Below are 20,917 nucleotides of genomic sequence, written 5' to 3'. Positions count from 1 at the left end.
CTCCAGGGGATCTTCTGCACCCAGGGATTGAACCTGGGTCTCCTGTGGTTCCTGCATTAGTAGGTAGATTCTTTACAACTGAACCACCTGGGAAGCTCCCATGAAACAATATTTACCCTGATGATGTTTGAGGCACTCTGATATGGTGTATCATTTCCTGTATATGGTGATTATGCCCCAGCAGAACTGATCTCACCAGCCCCTACTGGGACCCAACCTATTATGTATAAAACATTGAGTCAGATTTATACATATTATCAATAAGGGTGGCCTTGCACCATGCTGTTGGGTAAGAATAGTGGGAAACAGAGAAAGATTTATAGCATAATGCCACTTAGGAAAGCAAAAACCACACACACACAAACACACACACAAGGATACACGGTGGTTAAGGATGTACATCAAACACATAGAGGCAGTCCCATTGGGGGGTTGAAAAAAGGAAAAGAAACTCCAGGAGGATGTGGATGTTCAAGTGTTATGGTCTAAGAATGATTGGCTGGGCTCTGAACCTCAGTCCAACAAAACGAAAAGATGAGGGTGGGTCATTTACAGGAGAAGTTTGAGAATCACATGAATAGCCAGGAAATATATCAGAGTTCGAAAATGCTGCATTTAGAATTCTTGAAATGTAAATAAACGATCAGTTCATGAGGTCAGAGACAAAATATCACCCAGAGCAAAGCTTGAAGAGAGAAGGAAGTGTCCCCTCACCATGCACGAGTTGATGCATGATGGAAAGGAGGTAGTCGGCTTGGCGGCTGGCACAGAGGAGAGTCTGAGAGGCCTGACTGGACAGTGTACCCTCGGCACACTTCAGGGGAAGGGTCTAGGATGGGGGGATACCATTATTCCAGGGAGGGGTTCTCTGTTGAGTGTACAGCCCCTGCCTCATTGCTTTCTTGCCCAGAGCTTCTGCTGCTCAGGAGGATGCCCTGCCCCTAGCTTTTGGTTACAGCTCTTTTGGACAAGGTTGGACCCCTAGCCCCAGAATGACCTACTCAGGCCATCTGATTCCTTTACATCAAGCAACCTCACTTTTCTGGACTAAGAAGATTCTCTCTCAGGAACCCGAACCAGGAAGGGGGCAATCACTGCCATAGGGGTGAAACTGCACCAGAAGGTCTCAAATCTGAACAAGAGAGATGGCTGGGTCTCAAGCAAGCATAGTTACAGAGAACAAAATCTGGGGCCTGGCAGGGAAGAAGTGGTGGAAACAGACCCTGAAGGTGTGGCTGGGTTATTTACCAGCACAAAACAGGCTGGGCTTATCAACTTTAATCCTACAAGGGCCAGCCAGGCAACATGATGGAGTGAACAAAGCTGAGGGTAAGACTGGGGGCCCCAGAGAGAACAGTCCATCCAAAGGCGTTTGCGTGCTCATTTGATAAGTTGTGCCTGACTCCTTTGCAATCCCATGGACTGTAACCTGCCAGGCTCCTCTCTCCATGCGATTTTCCAGGCAAGAATACTGGAGTGGGTTGCCGTGCCCTCCTCCAGGGCATCTTCCTGACCCAGAAATCAAACCTGCATCTCATGTCTCCTGCACTGACAAGCAAGTTCTTTACCACTAGCACTTCCTGGGAAGGCCATCCATCCAAAGGGCAGTCATCCAAAGTGGCCACTGTTCACACAGTAAAAGGACACTTGGGGGTCCAAATCATCTTTTCTTTTTGGCTGCGCTGCCCAGCATATAGGATCTTAGTTCCCCAGCCAGGGACTGAAACTGTGCCCCCTGCAGTGGGAGCAAGGAGTCCGAACCATCAGGGAAGTCCCTGAACTTTAGGGACATCCCAAACCTCCCCCGCCCCCCTTTTTTTTTAATTTGTGGCTGCACTGGATCTTCCTTGTTATTCACACACGGGCTTTCTCTAATTGTGGCAAGCAGGAGCTAGTCTCTAGTTGCAGTGCTTCTCACTGGCGGTGGCTTCTCTTGTTTCCGAGCTCAGGCTCTATAGTTCGGCTCAGTGGTTGTGAGGCACTGGGTTAGTTGCTCCAAGGCATGTAGGATCTTCCCAGACCAGGGATTGAACCTGTGTCCCCTCCGTTAGCAGGAAGACTCTTAACCTCTGGTCCACCAGGGAAGTCCCCCAAACCTCTCAAGTTTTGAATTGACAACATGTTTTGCTTTTAACATGACTACAGAATGAAGTGTAAGTGGCCAGACTCCCAGACCCTGCTGGCTCAAAGTCTGGAAGATACCTCCCACCCCATCCTTCTACTCCCCCAGGAAGACGATACCTCTCTCCCTTACCACTTCTCTGGACCTTCTGAGGGCAGGGAAGTCTACCTTCCTTGGAAACATCAAATCTTATAAAGTGGGTGGTAGGAAATTGCCTGGGCTTCCCCAGGATTTAGGCGAAGTCCTGTCCAAACCATTTAAATTCCCTTGTCACCATTCGTGCTCATGATCAATTTTGCCTTTTGGACCCTTTGATCTGACAGGTAGGGTACACTGATTAGGAAAGAGCACTGGTGCATTTTGGGAAGGGACGGGCCGGCAGTCTGCTCTATATAAGCCCCCGGGATATGTCTAGTGTGTCTGGTTAGCGGAGACCATCCTCTGGTGTCTCAGAGTGTGTGCTGACAAGTCTAAGGTCCAAGCCTGCAAAGGAGATGCTAGAGGGACTTCCATGGTGGTCCTGTGGTTAAGACTCTGCGCTTCCACTTCAGGGGACATGGGTTCAATCCCTGGTCTGGGAACTTAAGATCCCCCAGGCCCTGCGGTATAGCCAAAAAAAGAGAGAAGGTGCTAGAAGTCTCTCTGACTCTGCCTGGAAATATGCAGGTACTGGTGCCCTGAAGGGGCACCCATTTTCAAGGGGAGACTTGAATTTAGAAAGGGGAGCCCCTACAGAAAGACCACCCTCCAAGCCCACCTACATCCCTCCCTTTCACCTTCGGACAACATGGCAGAGAGGTGGTTCTGATGCACAGGTATGCTCAGGTAAGACGTCTGGTTCCTGCTTCATTCATTCATCCCTTCCACTGGTCAGTTCAGTCCCCTCACCCACCTCCCGTCACCAACACTGATGCCTTGGGGCTCTCATACCTGCTGCCCTCCTGGCCATGGGGGTGTGCTAGAGAGTAAAACCCCAGGGCGGCAGAGAAGCCCCTGGGCCACTAGAATGCAGCAAATAAAGTCTGTGTTGCAATCAGGCACCCTGGAGGAGGTCAGAATGCAGGACTGGAGCTTGAGGAAGAGAAGGCAAAGTGCAGGGGAGGTCTGGCATGGAGGGGATGGGACTGGGCTAGAATCAAGAAACCTCAAGGAGGGGTCTAGGAGAAGAGGAAGACCCAATGGGTGAGGGCAGAGTCGTGGGGAGAGGGTGGGGAGGGCAGGGGTGAGGCAAGGGGGCTGACCCATAAGGCAGGTGAGAGTTGGAGGGACCCGACGTCCAGCCCTAAGGCAGGCAGAGGTAGTCATCAGCTTTGACACTGCCCAGGGAACTAGGCAACTCCTAACAGATTCCCTACTATTGCCTCTGGGTCTCCCTGGGTATCCGCCCCACCTCATCTTGTAGACCCTGTGCCCCAGCTCCTCAAAGAAGAAAAACCCCAGGGCAGGGGCCAACTAAATGTCAAAGCAGACATTCCGCCTGCCCCATCAAAGCTTCCTTGGAGTCAGGGGTCATTCCACACTCTGTGCCGGGCAGTTGGCTGGACCCTACACACCCACTGCTCCTGTCCACTCCCACGACCCTCGCAACACCAAGAAGGATGTGTTTCCCCGTTTGACAGAAAGCTGAGGCTCACAGAAGGGAAGTCATTTGCCCACAGTGCATCTGAGGCTGCTTCATCAGATAGCAAGCTGTGTGGACCAGTCCGTGCTCTTGCAATGGGCATGCAGGGGTGAGAGAGAGGCCTAGTGCTGAGGTTGTGTGTTGTATTTTAGAGAGGAAAACAGACAAGTAGAGAAGTTTAGCTAATGATCAAGAGAATATGAAGGTCTACAACATTGTAAATCAACAGTACTTCAATAAAATTTTTTTTAAAAAGAGTGAGACAATATATACAAAAAAAAAAGAAAAAAAATTACGAAAGTAACAGGCTCAAGTATGGGGGGGTGCTACTCTGGCTGGCAAAGTCAAAGGAGGTCCTTGAAGAGGTGACAGCCTGTCCAGCTGTCATCAGGGAAGGCCTGTCACACCAGGGGACCATGAACATAGGAACCCTAAGAGTGGACAGAGCTTCCCACTCAGGGTGCCAATGGGCACATGCACCTGGAGCCAGCCAAGAGCATGAGGCTCTGAGGGTGGAGCAGCCAGCAGCCTCATGGGCCTTGGGAAGGAGGGAATGGGAAGCTGCATGGAGGGACAGAGGAGGTTGAGAGTGGAGGCAGGGAGGGCCAGCAGGAGGCTGTTAAACATCATCCACATTAGAAGCACTGGAGCCTAGAGCTGGAGACAGAAGACGATGGTGTGGACCAGGATATGAGGGAACAGACAGGCGGAGGATGTGGGTCTGAACTGGGGAGGCTGGGGAGGAAGCAGAAATGAAGAGGAGGCAGGTTTTGACCCTAAAACCCAAGCATCTTACCCCTGACAGGAGCTTTGTCTTTTTCTTCTTTGTCTCTCATTAGCCAGGACAGTATACAATAGGTATACAGTTAACTCATCCATATATTCAATATTTATTGAGCACCTGCTGGGTGCCTGTGGCTAAAGCTGAAATTCCAATACTGCGGTCACCTGATGTGAAGAACTGACTCATTGGAAAAGACCCAGATGCTGGGAAAGATTGAAAGCAAAAGGAGAAGGAGGTGGCAGAGGATGAGATGGTTAGACAACATCACAGACTCAGTGGACACGAATTTGAGAAAACTCTGAGAGGTAGTGGAGGACAGAGGACCCTCCACAGGGTCGCAAAGAGACACGATTTAGCAACTAAACAACAACACATGTACCTGGCTCTGTCCGAGGCGCCAGGGATGCAGTAGTGAACACGGCAGAGTCCTTGGCCTCTTGGAGTTTACACTGTGGAGCTCCGGAGAGGAGACGTGTGTGGGGGCTGGGGGGTGGTAAGGGGGAAGCAAAAAGAGAAAAAAGGAGCTGTGTTTCAGATATGGTGACCATAGCAGAGGGGTGAAGTGCTGGGTCTTACATGTGAGGGTCTTGAGGAAGCACATTTCAGGCAGAGGAAGCAGCCTAGAGTAAGAAGGTCTGGAGGTGGGCGGTACTTGCTGACTGAGCCCATTGAGTCATTAAATGATACCTGTGCCCTTGCCTTGGAATGTTCTATTATAAGACAAGTGCCTGAGTCTTTCTCATCAGACAAGAGTGGTCAGAGGGGCAAGTGGGGGCCACATCCTTGCTTTCTTTATTCTAGTCCTCTTTCCCCGACACTGGCCAGGTAGGACAGGTGGAGAAAAGGCAGAGAGAGCCAAGCAAGAAGGTAGCTTCTCTGTTGTCCCACCACTCACTCCAGGCTGTTCTGGTTTTCACCCCTGAAGGGCCCACCCTCTCATTCCCCCGCACCTCAGCCCCTGCCAACTCCCCCCTTCCACCCCACACTGGGAAACCCTGCCCTTCCAGACAGTCACCCCCTGCTGAGTGGAATGTCAGCCTCTCACTGTCTCACCTGGGAACGTGGTGGGCACTGCCAACCTGCTCTGCTCAGACCTGGTGAAAATATGCAACTCAGGTTGGGACTTGAACCCATGTGGCTGGGACACAAACCCAGTCAAAACCCAGTCTTCCAACTGAGGTCACACACCTGGTTTCAGGATTTGATGAAAGTTCTTCATGTCTCATCACAGAAAGAATTTGGTGAGAGACAAAGTTATAGGAAACAAGTGGATTAATTTCTTCTTTCTTAATATATATTCTTTATTGAAGTACAATTGGTTCCAAATAGGAAAAGGAGTACGTCAAGGTTGTATATTGTCACCCTGCTTATTTAACTTATATGCAGAGTACATCATGAGGAACGCTGGGCTGGAAGAAGCACAAGCTGGAATCAAGATTGCCAGGAGAAATATCAATAACCTCAGATATGCAGATGACACCACCCTTATGGCAGAAAGTGAAGAGGAACTAAAAAGCCTCTTGATGAAAGTGAAAGAGGAGAGTGAAAAGGTTGGCTTGAAGCTCAACATTCAGAAAACAAAGATCATGGCATCTGGTCTCATCACTTCAAGGGAAATAGATAGGGAAACAGTGTCAGACTTTATTTTTTTGGGCTCCAAAATCACTGCAGATGCTGACTGCAGCCAGGAAATTAAAAGACGCTTACTCCTTGGAAGGAAAGTTATGACCAACCTAGATAGTATATTTAAAAGCAGAGACATTACTTTGCCAACAAAGGTCCTTCTAGTCAAGGCTATGGTTTTTCCAGTGGTCATGTATGGATGTGAGAGTTGGACTGTGAAGAAAGCTGATCGCCGAAGAATTGATGCTTTTGAACTGTGGTACTGGAGAAGACTCTTGAGAGTCCCTTGGATGCAAGGAGATCCAACCAGTCCATTCTGAAGGTGATTGATCTTGGGTGTTCATTGGAAGGACTGATGCTAAAGCTGAAACTGCAATACTTTGGCCACCTCATGCGAAGAGTTGACTCGCTGGAAAAGACTGATGCTGGGAAGGATTGGGGGCGGGAGGAGAAGGGGACGACAGAGAATGAGATGGCTGGATGGCATCACCGACTCAATGGACATGAGTTTGAGTGAACTCCGGGAGTTGGTGATGGACAGGGAGGCCTGGCGTGCTGTGATTCATGGGGTTGCAAAGAGTTGGTCATGACCGAGCAACTGAACTGAACTGAACTGAACTGAATTGACTTACAATGTTTCAGGTGCACAGCAAGGTGATTCAGTTATACATATACACATATATTATTTTTCTGCTTATTTTCCATTGTAGGTTATTACAAGATATTGACTATAGTTCCCCATGCTATACAGTAAATGTTTGTCGCTTGCTGCATATCTATATTTTTAATTAGTAATCTAGCATTCTATTCATACTGTCAAACAAGTGAAATTAAAATGTCATAATTTTTTAGTCAGGCAAATATTCATAAGCTTTCTAAAGTATGTATTATGCACACTATTTACATATATGCATGCAAGAGCTTTTCTACTATGCTTGATAAAGTCTTGAGAACATCAAAATAAAAAAGAGAGAGAGAGAAATGGAGAAGCTGGAAAACATAAACTAAACGAAATGGGAGCACTGAATATGAAATAAAAAGAGTGAAAGAAACTAGATAAAAGTAAAAGAGTGTCATATAGTCCAGTCCATGGCTGCTCATTAGAAACCCATCTGGAGCTCTGGAGAGAAAAAGCAATACCTGGGCGTTTTCTTTTTTCCTAGGTATTTTTTTAAAAATTTCAAGATAATTCTGATAGGCATCTGTATTTTAAAAAGTGATTACAGGTTTTTCTATTAAATGATAGTTTTGGTTATATAGGGATCTGTTAATTTTCTGTTGACCAGTCATGAAACAATGGTATTAAGTGAGCAATAGTTACATAATCACAACAGTAAAGGATCTTTATCAATTTTCACCATCAATGTGCTCTGCTTAGTCACTCAGTTGTGTCCAACTCTTTGCAACCCCAAGGACTGTAGCCCACCAGACTCCCTTCTCTGTTCACAGGGATTCTCCAGGCAAGAATACTGGAGTGGGTTTCCATGCCCTCCTCCAAGAGATCTTCCCAATCCAGGGATCGAGTCCAAGTCTCCTGCATTGCAGGCACATTCTTTACCACCTGGGCCACCAGGGAAGCCCTCACAATCAACAGCCAGACAAAAACAAAAAAGATAATTACAACTGCAAGCCATAATGGGAACATGATTAACTTAACAATATAAAATAATTATATATAATTTGGGGGGTCAAGCAGAGTGGTGTGGTAAGTGGAAGTGCATGCATGCATGTGTTTTCATCCACTCAGCCAGGCTATGTCTTTTGGTTGGTGCATTTAATCCATTTACATTTAAGATATTATCAATGTGTGATCACCAAAGAATTGATGATTTTGAACTATTGTGTTGGAGAAGACTCTTGAGAGTCCCTTGGATGCAAGGAGATCCAACCAGTCCATTCTAAAGGAGATCAGTCCTGGGTGTTCATTGGAAGGACTGATGCTAAAGCTGAAACTCCAATACTTTGGCCACCTCATGTGAAAAGTTGACTCACTGGAAAAGACTCTGATGCTGGGAGGGACTGGGGGCAGGAGGAAAAGGGGACGACAGAGAATGAGACGGTGGATGGCATCACCGACTCAATGGACATGAGTTTGAGTGAACTCCGGGAGTTGGTGATGGACAGGGAGGCCTGGCGTGCTGTGATTCACGGGGTCGCAAAGAGTTGGACACGACTGAGCGACTGAACTGAACTGAACTGAACTGAATGATCCTATTACCATTTTCTTAATTGTTTGGGGTTTATTTTCTGTAGGTCTTTTCCTTCTCTTGTGTTTCCTGCCTAGAGGAGTTCTTTTAGCATTTGTTGTAAAGCTGGTTTGGTGGTGCTGAATTCTCTTACTTGTCTGGAAAGCTTTGGGTTTCTCCATCAAATCTGAATGAGAGTCTTGCTGGGTAGAGTATTCTTGCTTGTAGATTCTTCCCTTTCATCACTTTAAATATATCATGCCATTCCCTTCTGGCTTATAGAGTTTCTGTTGAGAAATCAGTTGATAGCCTGATGGGAGTTCTCTTGTATGTTATTTGTCATTTTTCCCTTGTTGTTTTTAATCTTTTACCTTTGTCTTTAATTTTTGCCAGTTTGATTACTGTGTGTCTTGGTGTGTTCCTCCTTGGGTTTATTCTTTCTTGGATCTCTGTGCTTTCTGGATTGGTTGACTGTTTCTTTTCCCATGTTAGGGAAGTTTTCAGCTATTATCCCTTCAAATATTTTCTCAGGCTCTTTCTCTCTTTATTTTCCTTCTGCTGCTGCTGCTAAGTCACTTCAATCATGTCCGACTCTGTGCAACCCCACAGATGGCAGCCCACCAGGCTCCCCCATCCCTAGGATTCTCCAGGCAAGAACACTGGAGTGGTTTGCCATTTCCTTCTCCAATGCATGAAAGGGAAAAGTGAAAGTGAAGTCACTCAGTCATGTCCGACTCTTAGCAACCCCATGGACTGAAGCCTACCAGGCTCCTCCATCCTTGGGATATTCCAGGCAAGAGTACTGGAGTGGGGTGCCATTGCCTTCTCCAATTTCCATTCTAGGGCCCCTATAATGCAAATGTTGGTGTGTTTATTGTTGTCTGAAAGGTCTCTTAGGCTGTCTTCATTTCTTTTCATTCGTTTTTCTATATTCTGTTCTGCAGCAGTGATGTCCACCGTTCTCTCTGGGCCATTTATCTGCTCTTCTGCCTCTGCTACCAATTCCTTCTAGTGTATTATTCATCTCTGTTCTTTAGTTCTTCTAGGTCTTGGGTAAACATTTCTTGTATCTTCTCGATTGTTTTCCTGAGATCCTGGATCATCTTCACTATCATTATTCTGAATTCTTTTTCTAGAACATGGCCTATCTCCACTTCATTTGGTTGTTTTTCTGAGGCTTTACTTTGTCCCTTCATCAGGGACAGAACTTTCTTTTTCATGCTGATTTACTTTCTGTAATGTGGCTTTTGTTCTAGCCTCTGTGGGACTGTGGTTCTTCTTGCTTCTTCCATCTGCCCTCTGATGGAAGAGGCTAAGAGGCTTGTGTAAGCTTCCTGACGGGAGTGACTGGGTCTTGCTCTGGTGGACAGGGATTTGCTCAGTAAAGCTGTAATCCAATTATCTGCTGATGAGTGGGCTTGCACTTCCTCCCTGGTAGTTCTTTGGCCTGAGGTGACCCAGCCCTGGGTTCTATGAGCTCTATGGTAGACTTAATGGTGACCTCCAAGAGGATTTATGCCAAGTGGGACCTTCCCAGACTGCTGCTGCCAGTGCCCCCGTCCCTGTGGTGAGCCTGACAACCCACGCCTCCACAGGAGACCCTCCCACACTAGCAAGTGGTCCTGGTTCAGTCTCCTGTGGGGTCACTGCTCCTCTCCTCGGGGTCTTGGTGCGTGCAAGATTTTGTTTGTGCTCTCCAAGACCGGAGTCTCTGTTTCTCCCAGTCCTGTGGAAGTCCTATATTCAAATCCCTTTGGCATTCAAGGTCAGGTTCCCTGGGATTCTCAGTCCCTATGTTGGAGCCACAGACCAGGAAGCCTGATGTGGGGTTCAAAACCTTCACATCAGTGGAAGAACTTCTTTGGTATTATTGTTCTCCAGTTTGTGGGTCACCCACCTGGCGGGTGTAGGATTTGATTTTATCATAATTGTGCCGCCCCCCACCATCTTGCTGCAGCCTCTATTTTGTCCTGGACATGGGGTATCTTTTTTTGGTGGGTTTCAGCATTCTCCTGTCCTCGGTTGTTCAACAGCTAGTCGCGATTTTGGTGCTTTCGCAGGTGATGAGCACACATTCTTCTACTCCACCATCTTGAACTGGAAGCCTGGAAATTCTTTTCCAGTTTCTAGAGGCTGCTCTTATTCCTTAGTTAAGGGCTCCCTTTCGTCTTCAATGCCAGCAATGGTCTCACTCAGACCTCTGCTTCTGTCAAAACATCTCTTTCTCTAGAAATGGATTTATTTAGAGAAAAACACATTCCAAAGACAGAGTGTATGGGCCATCCCAGAAGGTGAGAGCAGCCTTAAAATGTGTGATTAGCTTTCATGGACTGAGTGATTTCACAGGCTAATGAGCGGGAGGATTATTGCAACTATTTTGGAGAAGAGATTTCCAGGAATTGGATCATCATCCACTTTTTGGTCTTTAATGGTTGACTTTGGAATTGTCATGGCACCTGTGGTTAAGTCATTTATCTAATGTGTTACAGTGAACACATACTAGGCTCAAAGTCTAGTGGAAGCTGGACTTGTCCACCATCTTGGGCCCATTTGCCTCTAACCAGTCTCTGTCATGTTCTCAGGCTGCCCTACCCGCTTCCCTTCTGTTTCACTGGCACCGTGGAGGAACCTTGGAAACCCTGGTACCCTATAATTCAAAGGAAGGGCCGGCCCAGGTGACCAGACCGGATGCCTGGTCCTTGGCACAAACTCCACCTAGACTTTGACTGTGTCTTGGGCCACACGCAGCATGTGGGATCTAGTTCCCCAACCAGGGACTGAACTGGTGCCCCCTGCAGTGGAAGCATGGAATCTTAATCACTGGACCATCAGTGAAGAACCTGGGCTTTCTTATGACCATAAATGATTGGAAGGGGACCATCACTTCCTCATTATTATTCCTAAGCCATTTCTGCTTCTCCAAAGATTTTGCTGACAAGACATGTCACTCTAAATTCCACTGATTCAAGACTTTCTATTCTTACCAAAAAAGCATAACAGGCAGCATACACACAAATGTGCCTGACCACACACAGAATCTTAGGAAGAACAAAGTGGGCGCTAGGTTAAGGGATTTAACAAGGTGTCCTGGGCAGTACTGGAATCAGATGACCATCCGATAGGGAGGAGGGGCTGGGAGCATCAAGTGAGAGTATCCTTGGACAAAGTCAAGTGAGGGGCTTCCCTGGTGGCTCAGATGGTAAAGAATCTGCCTGCAAAGGAGGAGACCTGGGTTCCATCCCTGGGTTGGGAAGGTCCCCTGGAGAAGGGAATGGCTACCCACTCCAGTATTCTTGCCTGGAGAGTTCCATGGACAGAGGAGCCTGGCGGGCTACAGCCCATGGGGGGTCACAAAGAGATGGACACGACTTAGTGAGTGAGCAACAAGTACAAACGTGAGTGACGTCACTGGGGAGCCACCTGCCTGCCTGCATGAGCCAGATTGTGTAATTCACCCTGCTCAGTTAGGGAGAAAGGAGGCCTTGCTTTACCTTAAGGAGGAACCCCCTCCCTGTTTATCACCACACACCTTCCTACAACTGAGAAGGGAGGGGAGGGTCTTAGTGGGAATTAACCCTTTTGGGGGTAGGGACTTGAGAACTCTGGCCTTGTCAAAAGTCCAGGAAAAACAATGAGTATTGTTTTGTCCTGTTTGCTCTTTTCTTTTAATATTTGTTTGACTACCACCTGGCATGCAGGATCTTAACTCCCCAACCAGGGATCCATGCCCACTGCAATGGAAGTGCAGAGTCTTAACCACTGGGCCACCAGGGAGATCCCTGTCATTTGCCTTTGACTTCCCAGGTGGTGCTAGTGGTAAACAACCCACCTGCCAATGCAGGAGACAAAAGAGGTGCAGGTTCCATCCCTGGGTCAGGAAGATCCCTCTGAGGAAGGCATGGCAACCCACTCCAGTATTCTTGCCTGGAGAATCCCATGCACAGAGGAGCCTGGTGGGCTACAGTCCATAGGGTTACAAAGAGTCAGACATGACTAAAGCAACTTAGCATGCACACAGGAGGTGGCAAGGAGGCGGGCAGGGTTGTACATTCTCCCTTAGGGAGGGAGGGGGTGTCAGGGTTAGGGTTGTACATCCCCCTTTGGGGGAGAGAAAAGTGACACAGGAAAGACTGCCCTGAAGATTCCACTATTTTCACACTTAACTGAGGGCCTGGCAAGACTCTGATCTTTCATGAATATTATCTCATTTATTAACCGTGGTTCAGAGATGCTTGCTCCTTGGAAGAAAAGCTATGAAAAATCTAGACAGCTTATTAAAAAGCAGAGACATCATTTTACCAACAGCAGTCTGTTTTGTCAAAGCTATGGTTTTTCCAGTAGTCACGTTCAGGTGTGAGAGTTGGACCATAAAGAAGGCTGACTGTCAAAGAACTGATGCTTTCATATTGTGGTGCTGGAGAAAACTCTTGAGAGTTCCTTGGACAGCAAAGAGATCAAACCAGTCAATCCTAAAGGAAAGAAAAGTGAAAGTGAATTCGTTCAGTCCTGTCCAGCTCTTTGTGACCCCATGAACCATATCCCACCAGGCTACTCTGTCCATGGGATTTTCCAGGCAAGAATACTGGAGTGGGTTGCCATTTTCTTCTCCAGGGGATCTTCCTGACCCAGGGATGGAACCCAGGTCTCCTGCATTGTAGGCAGACGCTTTACCGTCTGAGCCACCGGGGTAGTCCAAATACTAAAGGAAATCAACCCTAAATATTCATTAGAAGGACTGATGAGGAAGCTCCAATGCTTTGACCATCTGATGAGAAAAGCCAACTCACTGGAAAAGACCCTGATGCTAAGAAAGATTGAAGGTAGAAGGAGGCGGCGACAGAGGATGAAATGGTTGAATGGCGTCATCGACTCAATGGACATGAGTTTGAGCAAACTCAGGGAGGTGGTGATGGACAGGGAAGCCTGCCATGCTGCAATCCGTCCAGTCGCAAAGAATCAAACACGACTTAGCGACTGAACAAGAGACAAAAACAAGAGCCCGGGATCACACAGTACAAGGTGCTGGAGGCCTCAGAGCCCAGGCTGGCGCTGCGGTCTGGACGCCTCTGCCTCCCCTGACGCTCAGGTGGACACGCTGGGGCGGAATCGGGTCCTGGGTCGCTGGCCTTCCGCCTGCGCGGTCCTGACCGTTGGGAAATCGGTGCCGCGCGCACAGTAGTCCTCAGAGCGAGGGAATAACTCCAGGCCTGGACTTCGCGGGTCCGCCGCCCGAGCCGACACTTCTTGGCCGTGTCCTGGCCTCCCATCCCTCCCCGGTGGCTCCTTCCCGCGAACCCGCTGATTCAGCGTCCACCCAGCGGTCCAGGGCGGGGAGCAGCCCCGCCAGCAGCCCCGCCAGCAGCCCCGCCAGCAGCCCCGCCAGCAGCCCCGCCAGCAGCCCCGCCAGCAGCCCCGCCAGCAGCCCCGCCAGCAGCGTTTGCTGATACCCAGCGCCCCTCCCAGCCCCGCCCCGCCCGTCCCCGCCCCGCCCCGCCCCGCCGCGCCCCGCCGCGCCCCGCCGCGCCCATCCCCGCCCCGCCCCTCCCATCCCCGCCCCGCCCTCCGACCCACCCTGCGCCCCGGCCCCGCCCCCTGAGGAGAGATTCCCGAGCCGCCAGGGTCTGCCTCAGCAGATCTGCGCTAGGGATCGTGGAGGCAGCCGGCGGGAGTTCGCGAAGAGCCCGGGTGCAGGATGACAGCCCTCGGCGTTCAGGTGAGCGAGCGGCCGCGGTGAGAGCGGTAGGAGTGCCCTGCCAGGGTCCGGGGGGTAGGCAGGAAGCCACCTGGGACCACTCTTCCACCCCAGCACTGTTCTGTGGCTCGGTCCTGTCGCTCGGGTCCTTCGCACACCCGAGGCTCCCGAAAGTCTCGGGGTCGGGGGATTGTCTTACTCCTCTTTGGGGTCCTTTGTTTCCATCGGTTAGGTTCAACAGAAGTGTCCCTCTTAAAGCGGGGCGCTTTGGGGGAGGAGGATGGAGGATGCACGGAATCCACTTGTAGAGTGAGGTTCGCTCCTCAGAGGAGGAGGCATGTCTCGGGAAGCCAGAACTTTCCTGAACCGGGGCCAGGAGTACCCTCCGCAAAACTGACTTTTGGAGGGACGCGTGGATGCGCTGGGACGCGCGGAAACCTGGGAACAGGCTGTAGTGAGGTGAGGGGCCGGCATTGCAGCGATGAGCTTTCTCAGTGATGTGAGGCGTTTGCTGGAGAGCCTGCCCGTCTCCCTACGCCCCTCGGGCGTGCGATTCTCCTACCCGGCGGCCGAGCTTCCAGACGGTCCACTTCCAGACCGAGCTTCCTGACGGTCCTGACGGGCAGAGGCCCGCAGACTCAGCCCGCGAGCTCTCAGAGCGCCACAGCACTAACCCCAGAGCTCCGCCCAATTTACAGATGCGGAGCCTGAGGCTCAGGTGAAGTGACCTGCCGGTGGCGGCCCGCTCAGCCCCAGAATCAAGTGAGAGCCAGACTTGGCCCGAACAGGAGAAACTCCACCCACAAGCCGCCCGCAAACCTCCTGCGGCCGGGATTCAGCAGCCCGAGAGCGGGATGTAGCCAGTTACTCTGGACTGTTCTGGGCATAATCTGAAGTCCCGACCGGTCTGCCTCCGGACCTTCTGCGTGGAGGGTGGGATCGGGTGTTCCGCCTCGAAGAGCCGGCGGCCCAGCTGGGGAGAGACTTGCAAACAGGATTTAGATGCGGTCCGGGGAAGTGAGTGCTAGATTAGAAACTGCGACAGGATTAAGTGTGTGGGGAGAGCTTCTTACCGGGCTGGAAGGGTCAGGAAAACTGGTAGCCAGGTTGAAGGACTTGATTTTTAGCGAAGGATGGAGAAGGGGTTGGGGAGGGGGCGGAAAAGATGAGGTTAAAACCCTGGAGCTCTACTGGCGTGGGGGGGCGCGGGCTGTGCTTGAAGATAGTCGCTGACGCTTAGGAGCACTTAACCACAGGCCTGGGACTGTTCTATGCAGTTGGGGTGTTCAGAACTCGGTTCAGCTCCACCACGAGGGCAGGAGGCAGGACTAGTTATCTCCAGGGGATAAATAACTTGTCAGAGGTCAAAGAGCTAAAAATCAAGCAGACTGGCTCCTGTACCTCTCTGACCAGAGTCCTGAGGTCATGCTGGAATAAATGGGCTTACTGTTTAGGAAGCTGTAGAAGGGATTTTCTGGGTGGCTCAGTGGTAAAAACAAAAAATCCGCCTGCCCATGCAGGAGACCCAGGTTGATCCCCAGGTGGGGGAAGCTTCTCCGGAGGAGGAAATGGCAATCCATTCCAGTACTCTTGCCTAGAGAATCACAGGGACAGAGGAGCCTGGCTACAATCAGTGAGGTCCCAAAGAGCGGTACACAACTCAGCAGCTGAGCACAGAGGGGATTTCCAGCTGATGAGGAGAAGGGCCTCGCCTGGCCTTGGTCTGAGTGGGCAGTGGGCCTTGGGGCAAATAAGGAGGGAGGGGTGATGTGGAGAACTAGTAGTGAGCAGCCAAGAGTGTCTACTTAGGGGTTGATGGAATCAGATGAGGTCCTGGGTTGTAGAGGAAGACAGGATCTTGGCAGTGGACTCAGTTCAGCGGCCCAGGAGTGACAAAGACATGTTCTACAGGTCACTAGAAATCATTCAGGGAGCTGGATGAAAAGGGGAAATGCCTCTTCCATTTTTTTTTTTTTAAGTGGAGAAAGTCCAGGCTCTAAGAGACTAAAGTGACTTGCCCAAGGTCACAGAGCAAGGTGGGGCAGTATCAAGGACAGGGCTCAACTGCCCCCATCCTGGCTGGTCCACAAAGCTTCCACTGACCACGCTGAGGCTCAACTGCCCTTCAGGAGAGGATTTCAGGTCTTGGATGGCTCAAAGCTCAGGTGTGGGGGGCAGTGGTGAGGAATGAGGACTCAAGATACCTTATTGTTCCTGATGTTAGGACTAGCTGTAGTAAATCAGGACTACTCATGTGCCAAGCGTCTTTATATACATAATCTCATTTAATCCTTGGGAGTTTTATTGGTGTCAGAGTTTGAATGATGCCCTACTTTGGGATGGGAGGGGGAAAATGACCTGATGTCAGCTGTCTTTCTGAATGTCTGAGGGCCCGAAGATTAAAGTCCAGTCTGTGCCCAGGACAGGTGGGGCTGAGCGCAGGATGGCATGTGCTTTTTCTCCAGACAGCGTGATATCCAAGGTCAAAAGGCCTCTGGGTGCTGTATTCTTGTGACTTGTTGCCTGCGTCTGGGGTTTTCCCATCCTAGAATCTTAACAACCTCTAGGGGTGTTATAACCTCGCGAGGTGCCTTCATGGCTATGCTTTCCTGCAGTGGTCACTAACTCCTCCTACAGAATGTAGATGAGAAATAAAAGTCAAGGGGTTAAAGAAACTTTGTCGCAAAGACAAACAACCTTTATGGTTTGTAATCAGAGGTTTCAAAGCTCCCTTGGTTTTCTTAGCAGTAGAGCTAAATTTTCTATTGAAATCCAGTACAGACTCAGATTCCCAGTGGCTCTGGCAGGAAAAAGGGATCCTGATGGGTGGAAGTGAGGGGGCCCCCTCCCCCTGCTAAAAGACAAGGGGACATGGTTTGAGAACCACGGCCTAGACTCCCGCCTGAATGCTCTTCACAGTGTACCAGGCTGCCTTTATGTCTGGATCTGCATCGGTGTCCTTGGGTGTCCCTCAGTCCCCTCCACTCCTTTTCCTCACCACTATACTGAGCCCCTCACACGATGGCCCAAGTCAATATTTATTGGCAGCATGCATCCCCACCCCTATCCTCACACATGATACAGCTGTTGAGCCTCTGTGCCAGGCTTTACTGTGATGTAGGTCAATGCTCTTGGGCAGGTCTCTTGGCCTCTGTGAGGGTTGCCGTCTTTGCATAGCCCCCATGAAGTTTCCTACTCCACCAGACTAGTTTGTTCTTTTTTTTTTTTTTTTTTTAATGAAAAAGCAGCTATTTCTTTTCTTTTTTTTTAAAGTGGTGGCAAGCCTAGAGGCTACTCTTGATCACGGTGCCCAGGCATCTCATTGCAGTACTTCTCTTGCTGTGGAGCATGGGCTCTAGGCTTAATTGTGGCACTCGGGCTTAGTTCTCTGGCATGTGGAATTGTCCAAGATCAGGGATTGAATGCTTGTCCCCTGCAATGGCAAGCAGATTCTTATCCACTGTACCACCAGGGAAGTCCAGACTCGGGTTTAAGGGTGAAATGGGATCCTAACTTAGGCAGAAGTGCTGAAAGCAAACAGGATTCTTTCCTGTATCCCTGGGGCTGCTAAGGTGGGCAGGTTAGCAGGCAGCCTGATGTTCCTGCTGGGGCTCTGACCACAGGGTCTCCCAGGAGCATGACCTTGTTTTCTGCCCCTCACTGAGGCGGGGGCCCAGGCCTGCCTCTGGGAGCCTCCATTTGCACATGGGTTGGGCTGACCCTAGAGTCCCCTTTTGGTTGGTTTCCCTAGCAGTGATCATCACACTTGAGTTTTCTGCTTTGCTTACCTCCCAAACCAAGGTGTAACCTGGGCTGCTTCCACACTCACTGTAAAGGGCATAATTTAGGACTGGGCAGGAGATGATTTAAAGGGAGCTTCAGGTGAAAGTGGCAGTGTTGCAAGCTTGATGTTCATTTATCTCTTGAGCACGGTGCCAGGTGCTAGGGAAAGGCCCTGACCTCCTGGACACCTTAGTTTCCAAGTGAGACAGACAATAACATACAACTAGTATTCACACAGAAGAAATAGGTAACTTGTCAGAACGGTTCCTCTGAGAGTGACCAGAGGGAGTCCCTTCTGGGTTGGGTGGGTACGGAGGTGGTGTTTCAGTCAAGACATGAAGAATGGAGAAAGGGGGGCAGCCAGAAGAGCCTTTCAAGTAGAGGAGCCAGTAGGTGAAGAAGAAAGTTCTAGGCTTGTCCTCAGCATGGGAAGGGGGCCGTGTGCCTGAGCTGGGTGGTGGGGAGGATGCTCTGGGAGGGCTTGTGGGCCATCTAAGGCATTCTACTCTTTGAAGCATTCCTTTTGCTTCTGTGTTGGGGGATTGTGACTGGAGGGTGCCTCAGGGTTGTAACAAGAGACACCTCACTGGACGCTTGGCCCAGGTTGCCAGGAGAGAGGACAGTGCACTTTTCCAGGGCTGAAACCAGAGACTGAAGGGGAGCCTCAGGGACTCCCCTTCCACCCCGAGAAGCTGCTGGAACACCTAGTGGTGGCATGTTCAGTACAGGCTAAGCCAGACTGAAGGGTAAAGTGCAAACATCACTGAGCACCTGGGTCCTGGCAAGTTCAGAAGGTACAGATTAGGGTGAAACTGGGGGAGACCAGGAGCCAGGGGAGGAAGCCGTCACTGATGTGCTAATAACTCTGTGCAGTGTTCTTGTTTTGCATATAAAGAATCCAAGGCTGCCTGCTGGCTCAAGGTCACAACAGCTGGGTCAAACAGGTTTTCTGACTTCAGAACGGGGTAAAGAGTATAGACAGGCAAATGGAATTGGGGTTTTTTATTCATTATAAAATCATTAAAGGGCAGGGAACTCTTTGCCTGATAAATAACTGGATCCACAGACAATGCTTATAGGTCTTGAATGGAGGTGGGCCAGGAAAAGGCAGGATGGGAGAAGGGTTCCGGTGGCAGTGGGAATCTGAACCGCATGTGGGTCCTCCCTGAAGAGGCTGGTGGGGTGTGCCAGGGGGGCCCTCCCTGACATGCTGTCCCATGTTGTCTTCCAGGCACAGAGGCTGCTGGGCCAAAGGAGGCCTCACCGGTCCTTCTTTGAGTCCTTCACCCGAGCCCTCATCATCCTGTGCACCTCCCTGGCTGTGGTCCTCTCCTCCATCTCCATCTGCGATGGTGAATGGCTCCTGGCGGATGACCGTCTCTTCGGACTGTGGCGCTTCTGCAATGCCTCCAACCAGACGGAGCTGCACTGCCTCCGAGACCTGAGTCAGGCCCAGGTGCCCTGGCTGGCCTCGGGCATGGTTGTGGCCCGCATCGTGGCCACCTTGGCTGTGGTGGTTGCCATCTTTGGCCTGGAGTTTCTCATAGTGTCCCAGGTGTGCGAGGACTCCTTCGCTCGGCGGAAGTGGGCTATGGGCTCCACCCTCCTACTCTTCTCATTCATCCTCTCCTCTGGGGGCCTCCTGAGCTTCCTGGTCCTTCTCAGAAGCCAGGTCACGCTCTTGGGCCTCACCCTGATGTTCTGGAGCGACTTCACAGCTTCCTTCCTTCTCTTCCTGAACGCTATCAGTGGCCTGCATATCAACAGTATCACCCATACCAACAACAACATGCATCCCTGGGGCCTGCCTACAAAAGTTTAGGACCCTCCTTCAAGGACATCAAGTTCTACCAGAAAGCCTGCCTATGAAGGGACTTTTCCAGACTTCCCTGGTGATCCAGTGGTTAAGACTCTCCAGGCTTCCAATGCAGAGGACACGGGTTAGATCCCTTGTTGGAGAACTGAGTCCCACATGCCGTGCAGTGCGAGGGGTGGAAAAGATGAGACTTTTCTAATTCCAACATGTGACGTTCAAATTGATGCCTCTTGGCCTTGGTGTGTTTTGGCCAGCGGCCCAGGGGTCTTTGCAGCTGGTCTGCAGCCCAGAGGTCAGGTGGGAGCCTCCATGCCACTAACTGCACCAGTTTACCCACAGCCACGTTATATAGGATGTTGATTTTACAAGAATAAACATATTTTAAAACCTTTACTTGAACGCTTCCTGGGATGGGAATAGACCTGGAAGCAGCTCGGGTCACTAGTGCCAAGGCTGGCTGCACAGGGAAGCACAGTTCACACCTGTTTTATTGACCCTGCTGGGATATGGGCTGTAGGGTCCCTGGGCCTCCTGGGAGACTAACAGTGAATCATCCTTCCAGCAAAGGGTGTCCAATTAGTGCCTAAGACTTTCTTCCACCAGCTCAACGGGCCTTTGCATTTTCCCTGCTTTAGCTTTGGTCACGCCAGGGAAGCAAGAGTTCAGGATCGCTTGCTTATAGTAGGCTTTCAAACCATTTGACTTTATTTGAACCCTGCCCTTTGGGGGTACCTCAAAATCCCAGGATAACCCCTGCTTCCAGCAGCTGGCTGTCCCTCTGAGGACTCTCCTTGTGAGTACTGCCTGAAGCCCTTCCAGGAGAGCTGCCTAACTTATAATACTCTAGATGTAGGCACTTCCCCGATGGCTCAAGCAGTAAAGAATCCACCTGCCAATGCAGGAGACCCAATCCCTGGGTCGGGAAGATCCCCTGGAGGAGGAAATGGTAAACCACTCCAGTATTCTTGCCTGGAAAATCCTCATGGACAGAGGAGCCTGGCGGGCTACAGTCCATGGTGTTGCAAAGAGTTGGACACAACTGAGCACATGATGAATGGATCTCTGAGCATGTGCATCCATCTTTGGTCAGGGCCAGATAGCCTCAGAGTACCACTTTTGATCCTAGAACACACTCCAGAGAGCACATATCTGGACTCCACAGGGTATAGGGAACTGGCCAAACCTTGGATAATGATTAACAACCAGCCTAGATAGGCCTGCAGGTGAAGGAGATAGGAACCAATGGAGATTTCCACCCTTGCTGGCCGCTTTATATTTCTATGCATTATA

General features: G+C 50.2%; 1 protein-coding gene across 1 annotated transcript; it reads left to right on the top strand.

The window, feature by feature from the left end:
• Window positions 1-13,942: 13,942 nt before the first annotated feature.
• TMEM37 (transmembrane protein 37) lies at window positions 13,943-20,040 on the top strand. The gene is made up of 2 exons (XM_055397753.2): window positions 13,943-14,049; window positions 19,043-20,040. Exons 1-2 carry the CDS (start codon window positions 14,029-14,031, stop codon window positions 19,631-19,633), a joined length of 612 nt encoding a protein of 203 aa, XP_055253728.2. The 5' UTR covers window positions 13,943-14,028; the 3' UTR covers window positions 19,634-20,040.
• Window positions 20,041-20,917: the final 877 nt, after the last annotated feature.

Source organism: Moschus berezovskii, chromosome 2 (assembly GCF_049115385.1).
Source record: "Moschus berezovskii isolate FMDL1 chromosome 2, NW_MosBer_1.0, whole genome shotgun sequence".
Lineage (NCBI taxonomy): Eukaryota > Metazoa > Chordata > Mammalia > Artiodactyla > Moschidae > Moschus > Moschus berezovskii.
Note: the sequence above shows the minus strand (reverse complement) of the source record. Positions and strands in the feature narration are given on the sequence as shown.

Coding starts and splice junctions, on each gene's coding strand:
- TMEM37 (XM_055397753.2), top strand. CDS start 14,029: ATGACAGCCCTCGGCGTTCAG. Junction 14,050..19,042: donor TGACAGCCCTCGGCGTTCAG/GTGAGCGAGCGG, acceptor GTTGTCTTCCAG/GCACAGAGGCTGCTGGGCCA.